This window comes from Lycorma delicatula, chromosome 2 (assembly GCF_047948215.1).
Source record: "Lycorma delicatula isolate Av1 chromosome 2, ASM4794821v1, whole genome shotgun sequence".
In the NCBI taxonomy this organism is placed as follows: domain Eukaryota; kingdom Metazoa; phylum Arthropoda; class Insecta; order Hemiptera; family Fulgoridae; genus Lycorma; species Lycorma delicatula.
In genome coordinates, this window is record NC_134456.1 from 181,550,901 (window position 1) to 181,577,274 (window position 26,374).

The window sequence follows — 26,374 nt, forward strand, 5'->3', positions numbered from 1 at the left end:
AGAATGCAATTTATTAAATGAGGGTGGCTGTAAGAAGGCAAGAAGAGCTCTTTAAAGATGGCAATGACAAGGAAGTAGTATCTCTGTGGAAGAGACATTGTGTTTGTTACAGATTGGGGCAAATTGTTGAAGTTGGCAATCTTTAATTCAAAAACAGAGAAGTGGAGGAAAGTTTGTTAATTTACAAGATAAGAATTCATGGGGGAATTGGGTATAAGATAGTGATGGAAAGATTTGAAAGAGCGCTATCTGTACTTACACAGAGACAGTTGACCAATACAATTGAGATTCTCTTTCTGTGTGATAATTTTGTTAGTTGGAGAGAAATAGTTGCAGATAATATACCTAGGTTTACAATGCAGGATACTATACACAGTGGCAAGATTAAGAACAGGAAAGAGCCCAGGACCAGATGGCATACTAGTGGAGGTGGTCAGGTTGGTCATTGAAGTTGCACCACTAACTGTATAATGAAGGATAAATTCCAGAATGGAAGTGTGCTCAGTTAGTATTACTAAAAGAAGTAGGACAAGAAGGGCAGATGATCCCTCAGGTTATAGGCTGAAGATGATTTGCTTTATGTTCAGAAATTATAAGAATGCTATGTAGAAGATTGAAAGGGGAAATTGAGTATAGCTAAACCTGCCGTACATCCCGGTTTGACCGGGACAATCCCAGTTTCAGAGTTCTTTTGAAATGTCCTGATCAGTGAATCTGGTTAATAGAAAAACAATGATTGTGTCCAATAATATCATCTTGTAGGTTTGAGGGGGGCTATGAATACCACTGGCGCTCTGGGTGAGTCCAACATGTAAAGTGGGAGTAAACTTCAATACCCACGCCTTTTTTCTTGGTTCCATTAGTAGTTATGCAGTGATAACTCGACATGTTTGTATAGTCAGAAATCTGCTTGTGAGTAGCGCTCCATTAGTTTAGGTTGTTCTGTATTGTTGTATAGTTATAATTCAAGAAGGCCAGAATGATCTTGTAAGTTTACGAAGAGCCTAGAAGTAAATTTCCTTTTCTAAAAAAAGATACCTACTCATGATGATTCACTTAAGTATGAAAATTGTGGTTCACAGTGGTTGTTCTTACACAAACGACCATTTAAAATATAATAAACATAAAAATAGTTTTATCTGCTGGTTCTTCAAAAGTAACAATTTTTTTAAGAATAGCAATCCTGTGGACAAAGAACTATTGTACATAGCCACAAAAGAAGCAACATTTGCATATCAGATGGTGAATCACAGCTTGAGCTTTAATTCAAATGCTTTTCGAAGTTGATTTCTAAATTTTTTGAACTAGGAAAATCAAAATGTGAAGCAATTGTGGTAAATTTAATAACACCTTTAGCACTCAAAGAGATTCATGAAGATTTAGCAAAATCAAGTTTTATTGCCCTAAGGATGATTGCCTCAAACAGAAAAGAAAGAAAATTGTGCCAGTTATTGTGCGCAATTTCAAACAAGAATCTTGGGATGCAGGTTAGATTTTAAATCCATACCAGGTGAAACTGTAGAGATATCAAATTTGTCAGTTATGAGTGAAAATAACTTGGAATAAAAATTGTTGAGTTTTATGGAGACAATTGCAATAAACATTTTTGGAGAGTGAACTGAGAAGGGAAAAGCAATGTTTTTACTCTGATCAAGAAATGAAGTTAGGTAGAAACATCACTGATATCTGTTATGGTGCCTACATTGTCCACAATTCTATTCAGACTGCTGTTCATTCCCTTCCTACTGAAGTGGAAGCCCTTGTAGTTAAAATTTACTTTTACTAAATACTTTCACACCTATACTGTAAAAAAAAAAACAAATCAAGTGCCACTGATTGTGCATTTTCCTTGCAGAGATTAAAACATCTGCAAGAGAGACGAGACTAATTTTATTCCTTCTGAAGCAAAAATTCTTTTACAAGTACTACAAGAAAAAGTTCAGCTGGATTATAATAACATTCAAAATGACTATGGTATTCTATGATAGGTGTATTGCTTACATAGATCTTTGGGAAACATTTTTTGAGATGCCCACATATTTACTTGGGTAATTACTATTTTGTGGGTTGACATTAAAAGAACTGCTGAAAAGACCAACAGTAATATTGGTAAAGCCATGATAAATACAGATGAACTTTTTGATGAAGTTGTTATTGGTAAAAAATTTGGACTACTAAAGTGGGAAACAAAAGAGAAAGATGACAAAAAACTATCAAGTGAAGAAAAATGAAATTGGACTACAGTTGAATGCAAAAAAAACTAGTAATCCAGATGATAGGTAAGATAAGGATTCTGTGGTTCAGTATCAAGATTGCTGACCTAGAGATTCAGCCACAAAGGGAAGTATCTTGGAGTATGGCTGGATAGGAACAGGAAATTCATAAAGCATGTGGATGAAACCGTAAAAAAAGCAGAAAGGGCAGCTTCAGTCATAACAAGGTTGATGGCAAATGTAGGTGATCCTAGAACTTAAAAGAGAAAGTTAATTGAATCTGCTGTTTCTTCAGTTGTGCAAAATGCTGCACCAGTTTGGTAGAGGGCAATGGAAATACTGCATTGTAGGCTGAAATTAGATAGCCTACAAAGAAGGTTAGCAATTTGGGAGGTCAGGGCATACCACACAGCTTCCTTAGAAGCTGATTTGGTCATAGCACATATTCCACCGATGAATTTGCTGATCCTGGAAAGGTCAGAGAAGAGTGAAGGGTTGAGTAATTGGAGACAAGGGAAATCTTGCTTAGGAGGTGACTGAACTACTGTTGGCAGATGGATATTGGCTCATTCTGGAGAATGGATGAAGTCATGAAGAGGTGAACTCTGGATGACTTGGTGGCTTATGGGCCATAGGGTCTTCAAAGGTTGCTTGTTTTAGGAGAAGGAAACTTTTGTCTGAATGTAGGAAGTAATCCCCTTAGGGGAAGACACCGGCCTTGTGATGATCCTGGTTGCCACATCACCCCCTTCGTTCCTAGCCCTGGTGGGCTTTACCGGAGGTTGTCTTTTAAACTTGATAACACATCACAATCATTGGTTTGGCCTCTGTCAGGATGCCATTGATGGAAATGAGTCGGCTGATATATCGTCAGTGTGTTTACATAACTTACTATTGCCTTCATATGGCCTCTTCCAACTAAGACCACCTACCATAACTTACAACCCTTAACTATCAAATTAACCAATTCGCAGAAGTACTATACCCACATCTTCCTCTAACATTGAAGATTTCACACAAAAACTCTTCTTATATCTAACTTCAATTAGATTGTGCACTCAGGTCATTACTTGAACACCAAAAATATTTTCTCATATCAACAAAATGAGTGTTGATTGCAACAACAATTTTTTCCTACAATTCAATTTACTAAGTCCTCTTGATTTACTTAAAGATCGGGAAACAGATCCACAAATTTAATAAGCCTCTAATGACAACATACACTAAATCTCTCTGTTCTGGTCCACTTCAGGAGCAAGGTCAATGCCTACACACTCCCACACCGCAGCTCCTTTAGAAAATTCTCCATACATCCAGTCCCATCCTAATAGTGAATATCAGCTAACCGGGGCTCGTTGCCAACTTGGCAAAGTAAGAACCAGGCATCCCCTAGCCAACCCAGGTTGCTATTCTATCTATATTTCTATAACAGCATCAGCCATCCTCTGCAGGGCTAAAAATCCATAGAAGCCAGTATATGATACATTCCCTTTTGGTTTTCCAATTAACTTGCAGATCAAAACCAGAATTGATCCTCGCAAGCTCTCTAGCTACTTAAATACGTTTAGCTTAGTACCTGGGACAGACATATAAAAAGACGTGGCACACATCATCAGTGGTTGTAAAAAAAAGTAAAGAAATTTAAAAAAATTAACTCAATAATAACAACCAAATCACTAAATAACGGAAATTCCTCCCTAGATAAAAAATCAGAGTAATAAAAAGATTAAACAGAAATAAAAACAACACAAATTCGAATTCTTAACAACAAAACACATGAGAGTTTTAATTTAATCATGAATTTCTTTTTGTTGAATTTTTTTATTTTGAAATTAAGGTGGATAAGCTCTTTTTTTATATTTAATTAATTTTATTTTTTGTTGGATTAATATCTATTATCATTTGAAGTTCATTGTAGATTAAAATTTTTTTTTGTTTAATTATTTAAGTGATCTAATGTTTCATCATAAGGAGATATTTGACCGTCTTTGTAAGTCAATTAAAAATGAGTTTATTGGGTTAATTTTCATATTGGTTTAAACATAAGATTTTTTTAATGGTCCTTCAAATGTTCTTGAATTATTTTTTACTGAAATTGTTAAAATTAAAATTATTGTAATTGAAATATTTATTTTATATATTCTAAGGAATTTAGATGTTGTTTTTTCTTCAATCTGGACACAAGTCTGAATTAAACCAAATCTGCCCAACCTATATAGAAAAGCATCAAGTTCAAAAAGAAATTACCAAATGGGGGAAATCCATGTAACTACCTCCATACGTCTAATTTCTTTTATGCGCCACAGGAAAGTTGGCCTACCAACCAAAGGAAAGCCTACCTTCTTGGCATCATAACATAATTGGTGCTCACTTGCAAGGATATCAATAAGCTTAATACCAGAAATAACAAGAACTGTCTTTCAAGAGACAGTTCTATAAGTACCAGTCACAGATATAAATAGGAGACACTGGGCTCTCAACAGAATATTCCTATAACATTTGTACCTCATTCGATTACACAGGTGCAGCATACAGCATTATAGCCTTGCATACACCCTTATATTGAACATGCATGGTTCTGAAATTAAGCTCCCGATCAGGGTGGACTGCTCTCCGAACAGCAAAGAAAGCAGAACAAGCCTTTTTACAATCATATTGAAAGTGCTCCTTGAATTGAAGCTTCTCATCAAGGATAACATCTAAATACTTCTGCAGCAGGATACTTAATTTGATGACCTCCATTGATATACAAGATCATCATGTAATAGCTAGTCTGCTCTTGAGGAATATCATTGTTGCTTTCTCTGGGCTTAATACCATCTTATGTTGCAAACTCCACAACTGGATTATCTTGCAAGCCTGAGCTGCCCTGAATTCGAATCTCCTTTAACCAGCAAAAGTCCATCATCCACATATGCAATGACACAACATCCACTGGATAGCCTCAACTGCATCAAAGAATTGAATTAAACAACCCTAATCAGGGATTCTAAAATGGTACTCTGTGAATAACTTTTAGTGTTTTTCTACTTCTGAGACACTGTCTCAAAGAACATCTTGATTGCTGAAATTACTATATAACACATTCAGCTCATTCTGCTTACAATTATGCTTCTGCAGATGAAATAGGGCAGAGGGTCACCACAAATTATTAAAAGCACTGAAGTCCAAAAAATACCTAAGACATACTCAGACTAAAAAATCACTGTTCATAACCTTAAGAATAGCATCTTCCGTGCCCTTGGCTGGGCGAAAACCATACTGATCAACCATCATTAACTTTCCTAGAATTCAGTAATCAGTAATATAAACATACAAAAACCTTTCCAATAACTGGTAGGAGTGTTAAAAACTTATAAGAGGAACCCACAGTAGGGTTTTTGTTACCACTTTTAAACATTTTAGAACAACATTTTTCCAGCAAACAGGTAAATAGCCAGCAGAGAACATCCTATTAAAAATTCTTATCAAAATACCTACACAAATTCTGACAGAACGGACAAGGAGCTTCATGACTCCATCAAATCCCATGGCTTTATTCCTACTAGAACTGCAAATTACCTGATATGCCTTTGAATTACCTCTATAATTTCCACAGATAAAACATCAAAGCAAAAAGCAGCAACTTCCTTTTGGACTCACAGATGACATGAGGTTTTATTAGTCACATCATCATTCAATAAATAAATAAATCATTCAGTAGAATATTTAAAATCTCAGCCTTATTAGAAACAACACCCTGCTGGACTGAAAGAGCTGACAAAAGAATATTTTTCTTACACTTATGCCCTAGGACTCTATGCACAACAAGGATCCTTATTTCCTTGCTCTCTAACAAAAGAAGGCCAAGAGTCCCTTTTTGATGTCTTGATCAAATGAAAATATTCAGACCTCCATTTGATAGTCATCTAACTCACCATTCAGGGTCACTCTCCTGCTGGCAGCTCTCCTGAGAGGGTTCATGGACCGTTTCAACAAAGACAACTGTCTAGTCAACCAAGAAGCAATTCTCCCTCGACCTGAACTAAGGGGAACTGAACTCTCAGTAGCATCAATGAAGACCAGAGAAAATCTTTCTGCCAGGTCTTCCAATTGAATATCATCCAGCTTTCAGTCTAACACATGGAGTCTAGCAAAGGGAATCTTAACAAATTGAGCCAGTTCACCTTCCTGTGCAGGAAACAGTCCTGATGATCAGGGACATAGCATTTATAAGCATCTTGCAACTCCCTAACCAACTCAAAGATAATTAATCAATCACTAGAACAATGATCAACAATAGACCAAGCATCAACCCTACCAGGATTATTCCCAAACAGTAATATGAATATTCTTCCAGCAAACAATCTCCTTACATCTACCATTCCAGCATTTGTTGGTAACACTGAAAATATTAAAGACCTCTAACTCATACAGCACAACAAAGCCTTCAACTAATTAACCAATATATTCTGTAATTATACTATGTCAAAGAAACGACTTATCATTTACATCAGCACCTAGGATTACAGGACACTTACCAACAAGACCAAGAATTCTAGTGGGATCTCTATATTGAAAATACAAACTAGCAACATAGAAAACAAGACCAATAATAAGTTTCAACACTGACATGATGAGTATCAGAAATCTGCCCCAAAAAGACACACTTCAATGCCCTCCTACACAAACTGCAGGCATACTGTTACTTCCAGTATACAATTTTTGCCAACTGTTAAAACTTGGCAGATTGCTCTGTAACATATGTGGGTGTTGCAGAAGAATAAATTATATTGAGGGATCTCCTTTCAACTATTTCACCTAACTCAATCTGAGCAATGTAAGCATCTTGAGAGTATATCTATCCAAACGTAGCCATGCAATCAATTAAAATACAGCTCAACAGCTCTCAAATAACAACCACAGCCCTTTCTATCAACCTAGTACTTGAAATCCTTGTCCAACCTTCTGTAATTTACACAAGTAGAGCCCCAGACTTTTTAGGACACTATTCATGCATGTGACCCTCATCACCACAATGCGCACAGAGTGAAGCATATTGATAGAATTTTAACCTATGAGCATATCTACAACACTTAAAACATCTCTGAACATCAGCATACTCCTTGGCTCTACAAGAAAATAAATCCACAAACAACCTACCCTCAGCAAAAACTGAAGATTGCTCTACAAGATTTGAAGATGGCTGTACACTTCAAATATACCATCCCATTTTTAAATATACTATGATATCTTTGGGCATCACATCTACCAGTTTTGAAAAAAACCTGCACTCACACTTGAGCGTCGCCTCATCCAAGTCGGTGTTTTGCTCCTGTATGAAAGACACAATCTCCTCAGACAGGCAACAATCTATATCATAGACAGTGACTACAGGCCTCCTTTAACATTTCTGATCCAACTTTACCTCCAACATTTTACTACCAACTGATTCTGAAATGACACTAACTGTCTCTGTCATTCGCTACCAGACCTTTCCTAGTATGCTTTATGTTTTTAATCAAATTTGACCTCTTTCCCTAAAGGGCAGTCTGATATTCTTCTTTAATAGTTTTTGTGGAACTCTCCTTCCTTTTAGGAAGGTAACATCTGGTTGTTTGCGAGCTGAGCTGGCCTTTAAGTACCTTGACATAGCATTTCTGCTCTGCCCTAATAGGCACAGGTGCTGGTACGGGAACAGAAACTTCCTCTTCTAATTATAACTTCCTTGACTTTAGTTGGCTTAGGGGCAAGTGCCTCAAATCCATTTCCCAAGGCAGAGAACATTGCCTTAAACCTCAGGATCACTTCTGCGAACTGCTACAAAGTCCTTCAAAGAAACAACTGAACTTAAAATGTGCTACTAAAGGGATAGAACTTCCAGCCCTGCCACCAGGCTTATGAAATCACTAATCAGACTATTTTTTGGTTTCCGGGTGGACATACTTGCCTGACTAGCTTGACTTTCGTCATTTGAGGAGAAGACAGAAACATACTCCAGTCTTCTCCCAACAACCACTTTATTTCAAATAACTATGCAAGAGAAGTAAATAAAAAAAAGATTAAGAGATAAGACAAGTGAAGGAAGGATTGAAAGTACAGATATTTAGGTACTACAGTGACAGAGGACTGAAAGAGCGCAATGGAAATAAAAGGAAAGATAGCAATGGCAAAGGAAGCCTTCAGTGAGAAAAGCGAATTACTATGTAATAAAAGTCTCTATTTTAAGGAAGAGGTTGGCTAAATGCTATGCAAGGATTGTCTTGTATGGGAATGAAGCATGGACAATAAGGAAGAGGGAGAAGGATTCGATTAAGGCTTTTGAGATGTGGGTATGGAGAAACTAAATAAGATAGATGGATATAGTGAGCAATGAAGATGTAATGAACAGGATTAAAGAATCCTGATCCAAGAGGTCATGATATGATGTATGTGTGTATGTGATATATGATTCATTAGATGAGAGGGGTCTTCCCTTAGAATCTCCAATGCTTCCCTAAGTAAATAAGCTACATTAATCTATCTACAGTAGCCGCCATGTAATGGCGAACTTAGATGATCAGTCCAAACATCACTGCTACACTACTGTTCTCTTAAACATTGGCACGCCATGATTAGTCATCTCTTAGTAGCATAAACATGATGCAATTGTTGTTTATGAAGCAAAGTATTTTTTTCTGTTTACAATATTAAGAAAGTGACATCATGTTTCAAATACAAAACAATTATTTTAATTTTATTTTCGTTTCTCTTTTGCTTTTTCATGTATATAAAGTTCATTTCTGAGGTTCTGCCTCGCAGTACAGTTCTTTTGGCATGTATCGTGTGTTTTGTTTCATAGTCAGTTAACGTATAATTCGATATTTTGTAAAATATTTTATCGTGGTTTATGGTTCAAACTTTTTAAAGTAGTTCATTCAGGTGTGCATAGTTATGGCTGAATTTAAGTCTGCTGTGAAAGGTAAAAAACTTTGAAGACAGACACATGAAATTATAAACAACATGCATGATTTCATAAAGAAAGAATCTTTAGATGTAGAAAAATTAAGAAATGGCAAGCATTTAATTGCTATACAGAAGTGTGAAGAGAGATGCAGCTGCCTGTGTAATTTCCAGGACTAGGTTCAAAGCCTAAGAAAAGTAAAAACAGAACATCTTTGATCCAAGGGGCCAGAAAATTTTATCATCACCCCCGAAAAAGAAATGTTCTAAACCAGTAAGTAACTGGATTAAATGATTTTGATAAAATTGTGGTTAGGTAAACTGTGAATAAATTCTACTCAAAGGTAAGGGAGCTGCCAACAGTCAAGCTGTAAAGAATTGAAAATTAAAGTTAATTCTAATGGCAGTGAAACCAGTTTAAGAAGAATTTTAAAAGAATTAGATTTGAGTGGTGCAAAACAAGAAAAAGAGAAATATTTTAATTTAAAAAAATTATATTAGGCAGAAAAGGATTTCATATTTGCAGGCAATCAGTGACTGAAAAATGTAACTGGGCAATAGAATAGTTAGATGAATTTTATGTTTTATCTCATTCAACAGCAAAATCATGGGCTCATGACAGTGGTGCAGGACTTCAATTACCAATAAATATAGGTGAACAGTTAATTATAATTCACGCTGGAGGTGAAATGGGCTTTATTCCAAACGCAGTGTTAACTTGGACAGCCAAATCAAAAAGTGGCGATTACCAAATAGCAAGAATACTAAAAATTATTTGAAATGGGCTGAAGAAACATTAGTTCGTAACCTTCCTCCTGAATCGGTAGTAGTTATTGACAATACTCTGTATTACCCTCTTTGAAAAATTTCCAGAGCCATCAAGCAAGAAACAAGACATGACTGACACATTATATTCCATTTTTGCCTAAAATGCTAAAAAAACCACAATTGTATGAACTAATTAAATTGAACAAAAGTAACAGAAAATAATACCAATTTGATGAACTGTTAGAAAGAAGTGAGATCAAGTTCTGTGACTTCCACCTTACCATTCTAATTTAAATTTAATCGAGTAATTGAGATGATGTGGTAAGAGATAAAATGACGTGCTGTGAGCCACAACACAATGTTCAAGATGTCAGAACTGCAGAGACTGTGGGAAGATAAAATGAATTTGATGTGAAAGACACTGGAAACCTTACTGTGAAAAGGTTAAAAAAATCGAAGGTGAATATTGGAGCCAAGAATCGTTAATAGTTTCTCTGATAAATCTTTCATGGTCTCTTTATGTAATGACAGTGATAATAGTGACAATTACACTGAAGATAGTGATTATAGCAAGGAAAGTGTTCTAGCTGAGGAATTAAACAGATAACTTATTTTCCAGTAAGTAATTAATGTTACAGTAATAACCGTCTATTGCAATATTTATTGTGTAATTGCAATTACACGGTAAATAATTCTATTAATCATAGATAATATTTTGTCATCCATTATTACATTTTACAATGTACAGTACAGAATTAACTGACTGCATTTAATTTCAAAATTGCTGCATTTATTTGTTAAAAATAGAACAATTATTTGGTAAGAGGTTTACTAATAGTGAGGAACATGTTTTTACGCTGGACAGTAATCATCACCATTTCAAGCTCGCCGTTACTTTGCAGCGATTGTACTTACTTACTTGCTGATACCTACTACTTTGTTGGGCAAGCCCACAAAAGTAGCAAATACCTGAAGCAAGATACAAGTAGCCAGAGGCCTAATTGTTCTCCTGACACTCTTTGCACCTCTTAGCTGCTGTTGAATCATTTACGCAAGTGCAAGCCATTATGAAAACACTGATTACAATCCCTGATCTGAAAAGAGAGCAAGTAGGATTAGGATAAACCCTTGCTTGTTACAGGGTCCTTATACCAGCAGTCGCCACTTCATCATACATGTATTGTAGAACAAAAATTTGATTTCTTTATAAGGCCCTCTATAACACATGCACGTCTAAATCAAACAACAAATACCAAGAAGGATCTCGGCGAAAACGGACAAATGATGAGGACTCTAAGCTTTTGATACAGATGCTGTTAAAGCCTTAGTTGGTAAAAAATTCAACATTAGTGGAAATTATCCATTACACCATAGAGTTTAAATAAACACCAAAGCATACTCAGTCACAGCAACAACCTTGATCTGACATGTCAGAAGAAGCATCAAAGTTGAATGCAGGTATTGTGGAGATGAAGATACATTTGGATTTAGACATACTTTTTTTGCATGTCCAACAAGATGGCTGGCAGATAGGCTGGATGGCAAGGAATATGCTATCCGGAGGGAGTAAAGCAGTTTATGTTACATAGCAAGGCTGGATGGAGGTTGTGTGCTAACTGGTTCAGAGCAGTCCTACAAGCAAAGATGCAAGAACAATAAAGTGTGAAAAGAGGGACAGAGTGGAAAAGTAAGAGTAAGATTGTTGGGTAGAGGTGGGAGGGGATAGCCTGGACAAGGAGGTGGTTGTTTGCCCTCAGGGTAGTCAGCTACTTTTGAAATATCTCGGACTCCCTCAGCTAGTCTGAAGTCCCATGGTGAGTGCAACGTGCCTCTGATTAATGCCGAAAGGTAAGTATCAAGACATGCTGTATTAAGAGAGATGGGTTTTAGTTGGTGACAATCTGACTCTACTGTCTGTATAAGCAGGTGAAGGCTGAGAGCTTTTCACTTCATCAATGTAAAAAAAAAGAAAACCGTTTCTGTCATGCTTAACTGTATTCATTTGTTTGCTACTTGAAAATAACAAAGATCTATGTATGAAATTTGGTGTATAAGTGATTGAACCCTTATAGCAGTATGCTGACATCAGGTTTCTGAATCATTTTTTACATGCAATATCCAGGGTAATAGCATAAATGAATCAAGAGTTCCAGGAATAGGAACCAGTCTATAGATCCAAAAGAGGAGTACTTCAAAGGCAAAATTAGCCATTAATGTACTGTTCTGGACACATGTTGTATTCCAAATTATTTTATCTTACTGTATATAAATAACAATGAAGAGAAAAAATTGAAATAGAAAATAAGTTTGTACAACCAATAAGCTAAGTTTGGAATATACTCAAAAAAGTTAAATATAAATCATATAATAATTCATCACATCATTCATTATCATTTTGACAAGTTAAATTTTTTTTTTTTAATATAAATTAGTATATTTGCTCATATACTATGTAGGCTGGTTTTTACTGGTCAAATTTTTAGGGAAAAGATTATATCTTTTCAACTAATTTTCGTTTATTATATTCTTGTTTATAAAATTCTAAAACATTTTTTTATTTTTCTGTATTATGAAGTTCATTCAGTAAAAACTTTTCTTGTAAAATGTATTTTATAAGAAATAAATATGGTAAAATAATAATCTGTAGATGGGCAAATAGTATACAGAATTTTTGTTTGCATAAGATCTAAAGCAAAAAAACAACCTATTGTTGCATTATGCATGATACATAACAGAGGCAATAAAAGTATATATAAGAACAGATAGACAAGTATCATCATCTACAGACTGGCACTGTCTACGCTACTTCACACAGACAGCATTAGTTTTGTTGTACTGGAAATGTAACCCTTTCATCACCAAATCATTTTAAGTGAGGTTCTAAGAAGCCAATATCCATCACATTGCCAACCTCCATGGCACAAGTGGTAGCATCTCTGCCTTTCATACGGAGGTACTGGGTTTGAATCCCAGTCAGCATGGCATTTTCGCATGCTACAAAAAATTGTCATTCATCTCATCCTCTGATGTAGTACTTAATGATGGTTAAAAAAAAAATATTAATCACATTAACCCACTGGGTTGGACTAGTGGTGAACACGTCTTTGCAAATCAGCTGATCTTGAAGTCTAGAGTTGCAGTGTTTTATACTTCAAATCCGTACTTTTGTATGGATTTGAATACTAGATCGTGGTTACTGGTGTTATTTGTTGGTTGGGTTTCATTAACCACTCTAAAAAATCTCGACCTGAGACTGTACAAAACAACACTTCAGTTACACTCATACATATCATCTTCTTCATATCATCTTACCTGATGGTGATTCCTGAAGGCTAAACAGAAAAAAATATCCATCACATGGTAAAATAAGACTAGGTTTCTCATGTTTCTTGTTAGAATCATTTTGATGCTAAAGTACCAATATGAAAATTTTTAGATGAGCTTCAAAAGACCACTTATATAAACACTGAGTGGCTGTAATAAAGTCATTTTACTGGGAACATAAACTAGCTTCTACCTCAAATCCTGTTTTTTATATCTTTATCAGATATCCTCTCAGAAACTGTTCAAAACACAAACGTGCTTTCTCAATTTAAAAAAATTTCAAGATGCTGTTCTCATGCAGTAGATCCATTGTAATAACAGTGCACTTGTTATTGATCCACTGTTTTATATTCTATCTGACATTTGCACCATTTGATAATTCCTCAGATGATAAAACCATCTGCGTTTTAAAAAATTTGACATCTGATCAGCATTTCTTATCTGTTTTGTTAAAAACTTTTTTATTTTCTAATACTAATGTGACTAAAATTCAAGCAAAATTTTAATTCATAACCATCCAGTAGTAGGCATGCCATACGTCTAAGATTAGCCCGGACAGTCCTGGTTTTTTAGTGCTGTCTGGGATTGCAAAAATGTCTGAGAATATTATGACTGGCGAGGATTTTTTTTAATTTTAGACATATATGTTCGACATCACATTTTTAAATATTCTCTTACGACCATGCATCTCTCAGCCGACCTCAGAGCAAGTGCTGATGTAGATTTTGACAGAGATCTTGTCACAACTTTTTACTTAGTCATTTAGCAATATGGCAATACAACAGGGGCAATGTGTTTATGTTGTTTTAGTGTGTGAATTAACTTGTCTACATGTTTCTGATCATTCTATCTCTATTTGTTTTTTATCTTATCATTTAGCAATGGGCAAACGAAAATGTGTTTAATGTTAACCTGCAATGGAATACAAATTTTTGAAATTATATAATGACATTAACAATGAACATATTTATTCCACACTATGTACTGTTGAATTTTCTGTTGCACATAAAGGAATAAATGATATTGAAGACCACATGAAATCAGTTAAACATAGGGGTGTTAATGCTATTGCTTCAGCAAGCGTAAGAGATTTTTTTAAAGCCAAAGATATGGGAATAACAATAACAGTGATCTGGAGTGTGCTGCTAAAGAAGCTACATTTTCATACCACACTGCTAGACATGAACTCAAGTTTCAAGACATCAGACTGCATATCTAAAGTGGTTAAAAAGTTATGATCCAAAATTTTCATCTGCTAGAACCAAAACTGAGGCAATTATTGTTAATGTTATTTTGCCATTCATATTTGAAAATGAGTTGTGTTCTTTGGAAAACATTAATTATACAACAGTAACGATGAATAGCTCAAACAGAAGTGAAGTAAAACTTGTTCTGATTGTTATATGATGTTTCAGTCTGTAGGAGGGAATTCAAGTTAAACTTTTAAATTTTGATGAAGTGTCAGGTGAAACTGCTCAAATTCTGACTCAGTATCTTTTACAATGTGTGAAAAAATACAACCTTAAAGAAAAGTTGGTTTGTTATACTGCTGATAACACTAAAAGTAATTTTGGTAGCGTGAAGAGAAAGGGAAATGAAAATGTGTTCAGAAAAGTTCAAAGTGATTTAGATAGACCTATTTTAGGAATTGGTTGTTCAGCCCATATTGTAAACAATTCAGTACAAACAGCATGTGAATCTCTCTACCCCTGGACATAGAAGTTATTGTTATAAAAATTTATAAATATTTTCACATATATACTGTAAGAGTAACGAAACTTAAAAGAGTTCTGTGAATTTGTGGAAACATATTACAAAAAAGTATTATCTCATAGTAGCACAAGGTTGCTTAGTTTGTTACCTGCAGTAGAAAGAATTCTTTCCATTTTTGATGTCCTAAAATCATACTTCTTATTTCGTGAGAAATGCCCAAAATTATTTGATTTTTTGAAAATCTAGAAAGCGAATTGTTTTTGAAATATTTATATGGTACTCTACAGTTATTTAATAATGTAGTTCTGAAATTGGAAGCTAATTCTATTACAGTAACAGAAGCATTTCAGGCAAATTCTGAATTAATTTTTCAACAAAATTTCTCAAGCGTAGATAATTTTTATAATTCTAGTATCCAATACTTAAGAGTTGTGCAGAACCAGTTTTGATAAAGTTAGTTTCAGTAGATAAATTTACAAAATGAAATTATAAAAGATCCCATAAATATTGATGACCTATTTGATGAACGTACATTGTTGAACCAGGTAATTCTAAACCAAAGGGTAGACTGTGGTTCAATTTCTAAAAAAGTACCAGATACTATTGAAGAGAAGTGGAAAGCAATTTTTAAGATGTTTCAAAAGACTGATATTTCATGTTGCAATATTTCTAAAATAGTTGAGTTTGTGATGTCTTTGCCTAGGACATGTGCTCCAGTTGAGAGTTTTTTCAATTATGGGTAACATTTGGTCTGCAAAAAGAGGTAGACTTTCAGTATCTACTGTTAAACATCTGCTAAATGTTAAAATTAATTCAGAACTTTCTTGTTGTGAATTTTATGATGTATTTAAAACAAACAACCATTTATGAAAAAAGTCATGTGTAGTGAAAAATACAACTGAATATATAAAGTTTACTGTTCAGTAAACTGTTAAGACTAAGAAATTTCAAAAATATGTCCTGGATTGGACCCAAGAAAATATGGTAAGCTGAATAGTAATGCTATATGGTAGTACGTTTCCTTACAACTGGCCCATGCCAGTTGATATGACATATGACCCCATGAAATGACCCACCCACCCTTGGATAAATTTAAACTTTGCATCTGATATTTGCAATTTTTCACATGTAGCCTGGTATTTATTAGTAATTTTTCTTCTTACAGTATGTAATACTTATGACCTGTAACATGTTTACCAATTGACACAACTTTGCAAATTACTTACAAATTTTTTTCAATAGTAGATCATAAAAAAATTTTGTAAAATGTTTAACACAACTATGCTGCTTCTAAATGGAAACTTGCGTAATAACTGTTTAAAAATAAACAATACTAACTGAAAGGGGCTTCTGTTACATTTTATTACTAATAATCAAATGTTATTCATACCTCCAAACATGAATCATCTGCTTAAGCGGTACTGTATGGTACTATATTTAGATATATTTTGTTAGTTAGAAAAATGTTTAATTACACAAATTAGTATAAATTATTTATTGGCATAATGGAAAATTCATGCATACCCTACCATTTTACATATATTTAAAGATTTAAAGAGAATAAGTGCAGATAGTATCTGAGTAAATACAATATTTAAAAATTGAAACCTTAAAAAAAAATTAAAAACAATATTTTTATTTACTCAAATAGTTGAATAACAACATTGTAACAAAGATAACACCAGATGCAAGATTATTCAGTGATCAAAACATGTATAACACCAGACATCAGTACATACTAGGTACACACACATACAAAATAAATACAATTATGGTATCAGTGAGATGAATATGTCATGAAACTTAGCTTAAAATAAAAATTAAAAAGAAGTATTTTGTAATAGTTTATTTACAACAAATTATTAAACGTATAAAATACATTAATAATCATTATAAATAAAGTATAATACTGATACATTTATTTAATTATTTATTAATGTGTTCTTTATGATGATGTTCAATTAATTTTCACAGATTCACAAACTTTCAATTTTATAAATACACTATAAAATCACATTAGTACATTACACAAGACATCCATAAAATGAACACTACATCTATTTCATGCCATTTATTAATAATAAATATTACAGATAAAAAGAGAGAATGCGTTAGAATAAAATTAAATTTTAATAAAATAGTTGTAATGAAAGAAATTGAATCAATAAAATATTAAAATTAAATTCAGTGTATTAAATTAGTAATACATTTTTTTATGAAATGAGATAGTCTACAAATGAATTGATAAACTCTCTTATTGTTCTTAACCGAAAAAGCAGCAAGTATTAATTACTATCAATCTACCTACCATTTATCAAGACAATGAGTACTGTGTTAATTTTTGCAACTTTTCATCTTTCATTGCCATTTTTATTTTCTAACCAAAATAAAAGTGTATTCTATTTTTATTATATGTTCCATTTACTGTTTTTATTGATTTAAAATCAATTATTAACAAAGAAATGAAATCTAGTGTTGCATATTAATGATTTAAATCAGTCATCATGACTTCATCGACTAATTCCGATAAGATTTTTTTATGATTATTCCGTACTTTATTGCAGGAAATTTTACTTTATTCACAATCTTGTTTAAAATTATCATGATATTGAAACCTACCACCAGAATATTTTTTTTTAATAATTACAAAATAAATAAATCTTATTAAGCATATGTGGAAACACAATATTTTTATACATTTTTTTTTTACACTAGTTGTGGAATATGAAATTGCATTACCAAGAAAATAGACAAAACAGGATACTTTAATATCAAATTCTTCATAATCCCCATATTGTTTTCTTCACTTTAAAATTACAATTTACAATATTAACAGAGAAAACATCAAATTTACTGTGTTACAACTTTTTTCCATGGTTTATAAGATAACTCTTAAAAGAAAAGATTTTTCTCTCACAAAGAATAGTATAATGTAGTGTAATGAGTTACTTTATTTTTTTAAACTGATATTATTTTAACAATAACATGGCCTTTTTTTTACAGAAAGTGGTTCAGGTGTTCTGATTGATTTCTAGCAGCATCCAGTCAAAATACAGTTATTACCCTAAAACAGAGGTATGAATTACAAGCTGAATTATATCTCTGTTTATAGGGTAATAACTGTATTTTGACCGGATGTTCCTAGAGCTTGTAATTAATAAGTTTGGTTTTCCTGATGTTAATTTATCTTATCTTTATGTATGGAACTGCATTTAAAAATATACTTGTTTAAACTTATATGCTATTAAGTTTTATATAAGAAAAGCACAAACAAAATGAATTTAACTTATGTATGCTTTCATAAACATGCTAAAACAATTATAACAATACATAATGAATACAAAAATGAAGAAAAGTATTATGAAGTTATTTGTTACTCATATAATAATAAAACTGTTAAGGTGTTTAAAATATGTTCTCAAAGAATAAAAGTAACTTACTGTTAAAACATTTTATCAACTAGAATAAAAAATCCTTACAAATTGTACATACATGAGATATGAAATAAATTGTGTATATAGTTCAAGTAAGATTTTACATATAGAAAACTGAAGAAAGATTCTATACCTTTTTTTTAGTACTTAAATGTTTGGATTCAAATTTGGTATTTACTGGTACTTCAATTACAAATAAGTATGTCAAAATATTAACTATTATACATTCATAACTTGAGCGACTTTCTGCTTTAGTGGATTTAAACTTCATTGTTATATGGCTGTTCGTTATATAATAGTCACATATTGGATTCAACTAGTTTTAGGATCATTTCTTATCAAGGGTCTAAGAATATTTTACTTACCTCTTCATTTATATTATCTGATTTATATATCTATTAGACAAAATTAGAAAAATATAGTTGTTTACTATTAGTGTACTCCATAGGCTAGCAGTTTATAAAATATAGGAAATACAGGTTAGCAAAAATACAGGATACAGGAAATTCTGCTTTTATTTATAACCATATAAATTTATATTTATAGCCTTATAATAAAAAAAAAACCAAAAAAAACAGGAGTTCATCATTTTCATTGTATGTGTGTATATATAAATATACATGTACATTATGTGTGTGTGTGCATATATATATATGCCATTTTAAAATTTTTATTAAACAATAAAGAACAATTCTGTGTATTTTAATTACAAAAATATAATTTCTATAATTATAAAAACATTATATTGGATATGAAAAAGATAAAACAAAGTTGATTTAACTTGTATTATGAGTAACATTTTACAATTTTTTATGAAAAATCCCCAAGTAATGAGGCGTATACTTTTCGGATTAAAAAGAGTCAATTTTGGAGAGCAATCTTTCTTTCAGTAACTGATATATAATGTAATTTTTTACGTTACTTTTTCGATGACAGATATATATATATACATATATATATTTATTTATAATATATTATTACATAATATTAAAAACTAAAATTTTACTCAGGATTATTTAATAAAATATTAATATCACATAATACAATATTACAATTTAAATAGAATTTATATCAAAATACATAATATTTAAATATATTATTTCTTATACAAAACACATACAGTATATGATCATAAAATATACATACTTACACAATAGTAGAGAGACAGCTATACAATTATTTATAATTATTTACAACTGAAATATCAAAAATCAATATTATATTTACAAATTATAGATTAACTTATAGATCACAAAAAGTAAACTATAATTATTCAAATATTTCTAAATCATGATATTTTATAAAATAAAATTGAGTATCATAACCAGGATAGATACATAAGCATTTTTTTAAATATGTATTTTTTTTACTTTCATGCGGAAGAGGTAAACCAAATACTTTTTTTAATTCTGTTCTTATCTAATGAATTTTTATAGTAAGCTGTTTTTATAACTGAAAGAAATATAAATGAGAATAAATATGTAACCAAAAAATTGTATAACCAAACCATTACAATAAAATATTTAAAAATAGTTTTTAATGATTAATAAGAAATGCTTGTTTTTATTATATAATTATTATAATATCAATAACAATAATATTATGAATTACAAGAGGGTTGTCCAAAGTAAGTTGTTTGACCATATAAATCTACAATTAATTACCACTTTATGCATGTATAACAACATCTTCCTTTATTTATTGGTAAGTCACAGATACAATTACATTAAAAATTGTTTGTATTGATTAATGGTGGTTGATCGTGTATTTCCTCCATAAGACTGCACTCTGATTGGAAAATCAGGTGATAATTTGTATTTTTAATACCAGGAATAAATGACACAGCAAAATTCATCAATAAATTTATGAAGTCTAAGGTAAAAATACTAGAACAGTATATTATAACAATAGGGTTAGGCAATTGATTCAGATGTTTACTAAAAGATAAGACAAAGATGCACAATCAAGTTTGGGGACTGGGTGATCATCTTTGATGAATAACTTAGTATCATGTCAACAAAAAAGTGTGTGTGGTCTGATGTTTGACAATTTCTACATTCTCCAATTAGTTTTCCTTAAATTTCACAATCTGTACTGCATGAAATTATCTATATTATTTGAATTATAGAAAAATATGTACTTATGTCCAATTTGCCGACAAAGTAGCAAAAATACAAATTTCTTGCAAAAATTTTCAACAGTATATTCTACTAAACTGTGCAACACAGGAAAAAACTATGAGATGCCATCTACAAAAGGTATAGGATGCTGTTTTCCAGAACCTTTTTTCTTTGTATCAGATCTCTGTAAGGGAGCAATTGGATCATCCGCAATAGCCCTGACTTAGTATGTAGCAATTTCTACTTCTTGCAACACCTTAAGAAGTTTCATATATATATGTGTATATATAAATAAAAGCAACTGTTCATTGATAATGTCTCTATAATGGTTTAGACTCCATTGAAAATTTAAAAGAATGTTGTTAAAATACTTGCCAAACTCTTTAATAGCCTAAAAAAACTTACTTTTTGAGCAATCACCATAATATTTAAAAAATTCTGTTAAATTGGTACAACTTACTTATCATCAAAGAAAGGAAAATGTGGGTATCATGTTATGTTTTTGTAATATTTATTGTCTGTTACAATAGGATTACAGAATAATGTTAATTATATGGACAAACTGAGCCAATATTTAAGTGTTTAGTTAAGACTCAAAAATCCTGATTAAATAAGATTTTCTTTATCAATATCTCTTGTTTACTGATATACATAAAAATAAATAAATAAAACTGCAGTGTTGCAAAAGAAATCATGGAACCTTTCTAAATGAACAGAAAGTAATTATTTCTGATATCTATTTAAAAGAGAAAAAATGTTAAAAGATATTTAACCATGTTCATAAGTAAATGTTATATAAATTTATAGGACCTAATATAAATAATGTTTTGTACTGATTTTAGATATTTCTTTTAAGTTTGGTCAGACAGATTTAATAAAATTAAATCTTAAATCTTAAAGAAAAATTACTTGCGTAACTTTTCTAGAAAATGTTTGAATATAATTGAAGTTAAAAAAATTTTACAATATTTTTCAGTTGGTTTCTGTTTATTTGTAAACTGTTACCAAGAATTTCTAGATTAAAAAAATCAAAATCTAAATAAATTTATATAATAAAATTACATTAAAGACAGAAATTATTCCCCAAAAAGCAACACAATTTAAAAGAAGTAAATGTAAACGATAATAAAGTCAATTAAAATAACTCTGAGAAATAATAACAAACAACCTAAACAAAAAAAAAACTCAATCTAAACAAACCAGCTAGAGCAAACAAATAACCAGGTACACTTAAACTAAAAAATGTTTATCCATAAATGCAAAAATAAGACACAACTCTGTTATAAAACTGGAAGCCACATATGCAGCAGAAACACTTTACTTGAATGACCAATCAAAGACTGACAGATTTCAGAAAATCGAAAGAAGAATTGGAAGAATTTGCATCTATAAAAAGTACCAGAATGATGGGCAGTGGTGGATCATGTCCAACAAAGTCATGTACAAAGAGTTACAACCCATCACTGATGCCACGCATTAGAGGAGACTAGGGTTCTTCAGACACATCCGAAGAGATGATTCCGCAAGATTCAAAACTTCTGAAACAGCTGGTACAGTATAATCTTGATTCAAAATTACCAAGACAGGATGGAGATGGTTCAGAGAATAAGAGAGAATTTGAGGGAAATTGGCCTTACAACACCAGAAGGACACCTTAGACAAGATAAAATTGAACAAAAAACCAAGGACAAGAAAGAAACTCAACACCAGAAAGGGCATGGAGATCAGAACATATGAAAAAGTACTGGGAGGACCATAAGGCCTGAACAGTCCCTTCAAAGAGATTTGAGTAATAGACTGACTTAAGTGATCCGATGCGGACATAAAAGATGAAAAAAAAAATGTTGTATTAACTACAATGTTGAATAAATACAAAGTGGAACCAGTATGTATTACTTACTCTCATTTTTTTCTCTATTAACTTCATAAATCACAAAATATTTTCACAAACAGTAAAATATAACCACACTTTCATAAGCACTAGTTAATATCAATCTATAGAATTCACATTTCTGTACTTGGATATTCAATACATAAAGGTTTGCTGTATATTTAAGAAAGAGATAAGGATACTTTGTTCATCAAAGTTGTCCTCATGATAAACCTTAAATGTTATACTCAGTGATTTAAGAAGTGTAGAGAACAATTTTAAAATGTATTATGTCATTTTAGATTCGAATGAAATGATCCCTTTTCAGCTGTGTAAAGAAATATCATAATTTATTTTTTTCAAAATATAATTCTTAGCCTACAATTTATTAATTAATATTTAACAACTAAATAACCTAACTATTTATTAAATCTCAAGATGGAGCCACAGGTAGTTTTTTATTACTTTTTGTCCTATGTGGTTTAGGTGGTTGTGCAGGACTCTCATGACTCTTTGCCCGTAGAATGAAGTTTAAGTTGAAAGCAGTATTAACAGCATAATAGACATTAGCATTTTGAGGAAGAATCATTTCTGAAAAAAAAAAAAATTTCTATGATAATTCAAAACAGTAATGTTAAAAATTTGAATTCTTCTAAAATAAATAAAAAAGTTATTATATTCTATTTTTACGACAGATGGAACTACTTTGAAGAAATCTCAAAGGTGGATTTCTCAAAAATATTTGAACAGATCTTGAAAAAATTAACACATTTATTGTAATATGGAATACATTTTTAAACCTACAGATAGATTCCACAAAATGAATAAAACCTTTATTCGGTTTAAAGGACATTGCATTACTGCCCACTTCTTGAAAAATACTAATCAGAAGAACTTTACATTAACACAGTATGAGTTCTTACTACAGCAATCTATTAAAAAAAAATTATCAAAATTATTCTAAAAATGTACTTAATGAGATAAATCTCACAGATGGATTCTTGACAATGAACCAAAGCAAGTATTATTTCTCCCAAAATAATTTTTCATTTTAAATTAAAAATTTTAAGGAAGAAGGTGATTTTATAATTATAATTTTGGTATTTTAAAGAGTATGTCTTTTATGGTTAATTGACTACATGTTATGCACAATTATTTTTTCTTAGGTATGCTTTTGATTTATTCTGTATTTTATTTGAATTGTCTGTAAGAAAGGGTGAACAGTCATTAATAATCAAAATATGCCAGTTGTTCTATTGTATTGAGTTATTCAATGAAGTTGTCGACTAATAATGATGTATAGTTAGGCAATGTAACAGGTCTAAGAAAGCTACATTTCCAAGTCGCTGTACAATGTGCTTTGATGTTTTGTGTATTAATATCTCTTGTAGTGGACCTTTTGTCAATTTTAAATGCATGATTGTTATTTACTTTGTACATGGTGAGATCAAGACAGTTGAGTGGATTTTTGTGTTTATATTCTGACTAATTAGCAGGATCTTCTCTAGTGCTATTAACAAAAGCACTTTTAACAAAGACATCTGTATTGAAAGATTTACAAAACTCCTTTAAGAAGTATATAAATAACTAAGAAGTATACAAATAAGAAGGCCAAGAAAATCAACTAATATTTACAATCTATCTTGAGTTTGTTTAATATTATTTATACAGTTAATGATGTTAAATAACAATTTATATCCGAAGTAACAGTACAAGTTGAAAAGATATGCTGCGATTTGCTGATGATATAGTAATTCTAGCCAAGAGTAAAACAGGTTTAGAAGAAACAATGAACAGCATGAATGAAGTTCTACGCAAGAACTACCACATGAAAGTAAACAAGAACAAAATAAAAGTAATGAAATATAGTAGAAATAACGTAGATGGACCACTGAATATAAAAATAGGAAGAGAAAAGATAATAGAGGTAGAAGAATTTTGTTATTTGGGAAGAATTACTAAAGATGGAGGAAGCAGGAACAATAGAAAATGCTGAATAGCATAGGCGAAACGAGCCTTCAGTCAGATATATAATTTTTTACATCAAAAATTAATTTAAATGTCAGGAAAACATTTTTGAAAATATATGTTTGGAGCGTAGCTTTATACAGAAGTGAAACTTGGACGATCGGAGTACCCGAGAAGTAAAGACTAGAAACTTTTGAAATGCGGTGCTATAGGAGAATGTTAAAAATCAGATGGGTGGATAAAGTGAGAAATGAAGAGGTGTTGTGGCAAACTGAAGAAAGAAACATTTGGAAAAACATAGTTAAAAGAAGAGACAGACTTATAAGCTACATATTAAGGCATTCTGGAATAGTCATTTTAATATTAGAGGGACAGGTAGAGGAGAAAAATTGTGCAGGCAGGCAACATTTGGAATATTTAAAACAAGCTGATAGGGATGCAGGTGGTAGGGGGTATAGTGAAATGAAACAACTGGCACTAGATAGGGAACCTTGGAAATCTGCATCAAACTAATCAAATGACTGAAGAAAAAAAATAATAAAATATTATTTTAGTCAAATTTTGTATGGATTGTAAATTTCAAATTGATCACTTATCTTGATATCAACATTATTTTGGGCTGTTGTCTTTTAGTGTATTTTCTGTCAAGTTTTCTAAATTTTCTATGGCTATTGTTTGACATATATTAGTTATGTATTCTCAGTCACTAGTCATGCTTTTGACACTGTTTTGTATTTTATCCCCTGTTGTGATTTAGCCTGAGCTATATGCATATAGAACTTCAAAAATAGTAAATAGTTCTTTAGTAATTGTGTGTAGGCTATTGCTCTCAAGAGTTTTTGCTATTAACAACTTACCAGATACAATAGATTAATTTGAATGAATAACTTTCATCATCAGTTATTAATAATGTTCAACATCATTTCAGTTGTTAAATAAAATAATAAATTTGTATAAAATAATAAGAATACAAACTGATCTTTTATAGACAGTGACATTAAATTTAATAAATTATATATATAATAACTGTCTAAAGAAGTTGATATTAACTTAAAATGATATTAAATTTAATAAAAGAAGTTCTAGGTTATTTATTTATAGTTAAGTTTTTTAAATATGGCACAGCTGGTATATAATATTATTATATATAAATAAATGATTCAATCAGACCAACAGTTCGTCTGTAGTCTCTTTTCTAGCACTTTCGGTCATTCGACCATCTTCAGGAAAAGTTATTCTTCAATTTATATCATTAAAATTAAATTATGTAAAAAGTAATTTATAAAATGTTAAAATCACAACTGCTCGTCATAGTATAACGTTAGTCATGTTCGTAAGAAGGTGACAGTAGTTATGAATATTAGTGTTGGAGGGAGACAGTTTAGGTAGGCATCCTGATAATTAATTATTAATTATTTGTTTAAATAAATTATCGTCCTCGAATCTGGTTTGTTCATTCATTAATTTATTGTTATAACAATATATATTGAATTTTTTGAGGATTCTGGTTTTATAAAAGTTGTTCAAAATATCTAATATTTTAATAAAATTATTGGGATTGTAGTTGTGTTTATTTTTTAATATGTGTCTACCATAATTTGATTTATCCAAGTATCCTTTCTTTATACTGTTAATATGCTCTTTAGCTCTAATAGAAAAAGAATGGTTGGTCATACCTATATTTTCTAAATGGCAGTCTTCACATTTCAGACTGCAGACTCCTTGTTTATCTAAGATATTTATATTTTTGGAATTTGCTATTTTAGTGTGATCATTATTGTTTATAAAATTTATTATTTTATTGTTGGTGGTGTATGTTGTCTTTAGATTATAAGTTTTATCAAAATATTTATAAAATGGGTTAAATTCTATTTTTATATAAGATTTTTCTAAGTCATTATGTGATAATTTTATGTTATCTTTTTTTTATAAATACTTTATTTTTAATTTTAAAATATAATTTATTTATCTGTTGTTCACTGTAACCATTTAATACTGCCATATTCTTCATAATATTTATTTCAGTACCAAAAGTACTAGAAA

At 31.3% G+C, this 26,374-nt stretch overlaps 1 protein-coding gene across 2 annotated transcripts in view; it reads right to left on the reverse strand.

Moving 5' to 3' along the window:
- Nucleotides 1-19,566: 19,566 nt before the first annotated feature.
- Nucleotides 19,567-26,374, reverse strand: part of Rgl (Ral guanine nucleotide dissociation stimulator-like) — a 401,623-nt gene continuing 394,815 nt past the window's right edge. For both annotated transcript variants that reach the window (XM_075356812.1, XM_075356811.1), the window contains exon 15: nucleotides 19,567-22,954. In XM_075356812.1, the coding sequence (XP_075212927.1) occupies nucleotides 22,797-22,954 (158 nt within the window). In that variant the 3' untranslated portion in view covers nucleotides 19,567-22,796. The remainder of the gene's footprint in view (nucleotides 22,955-26,374) is intronic.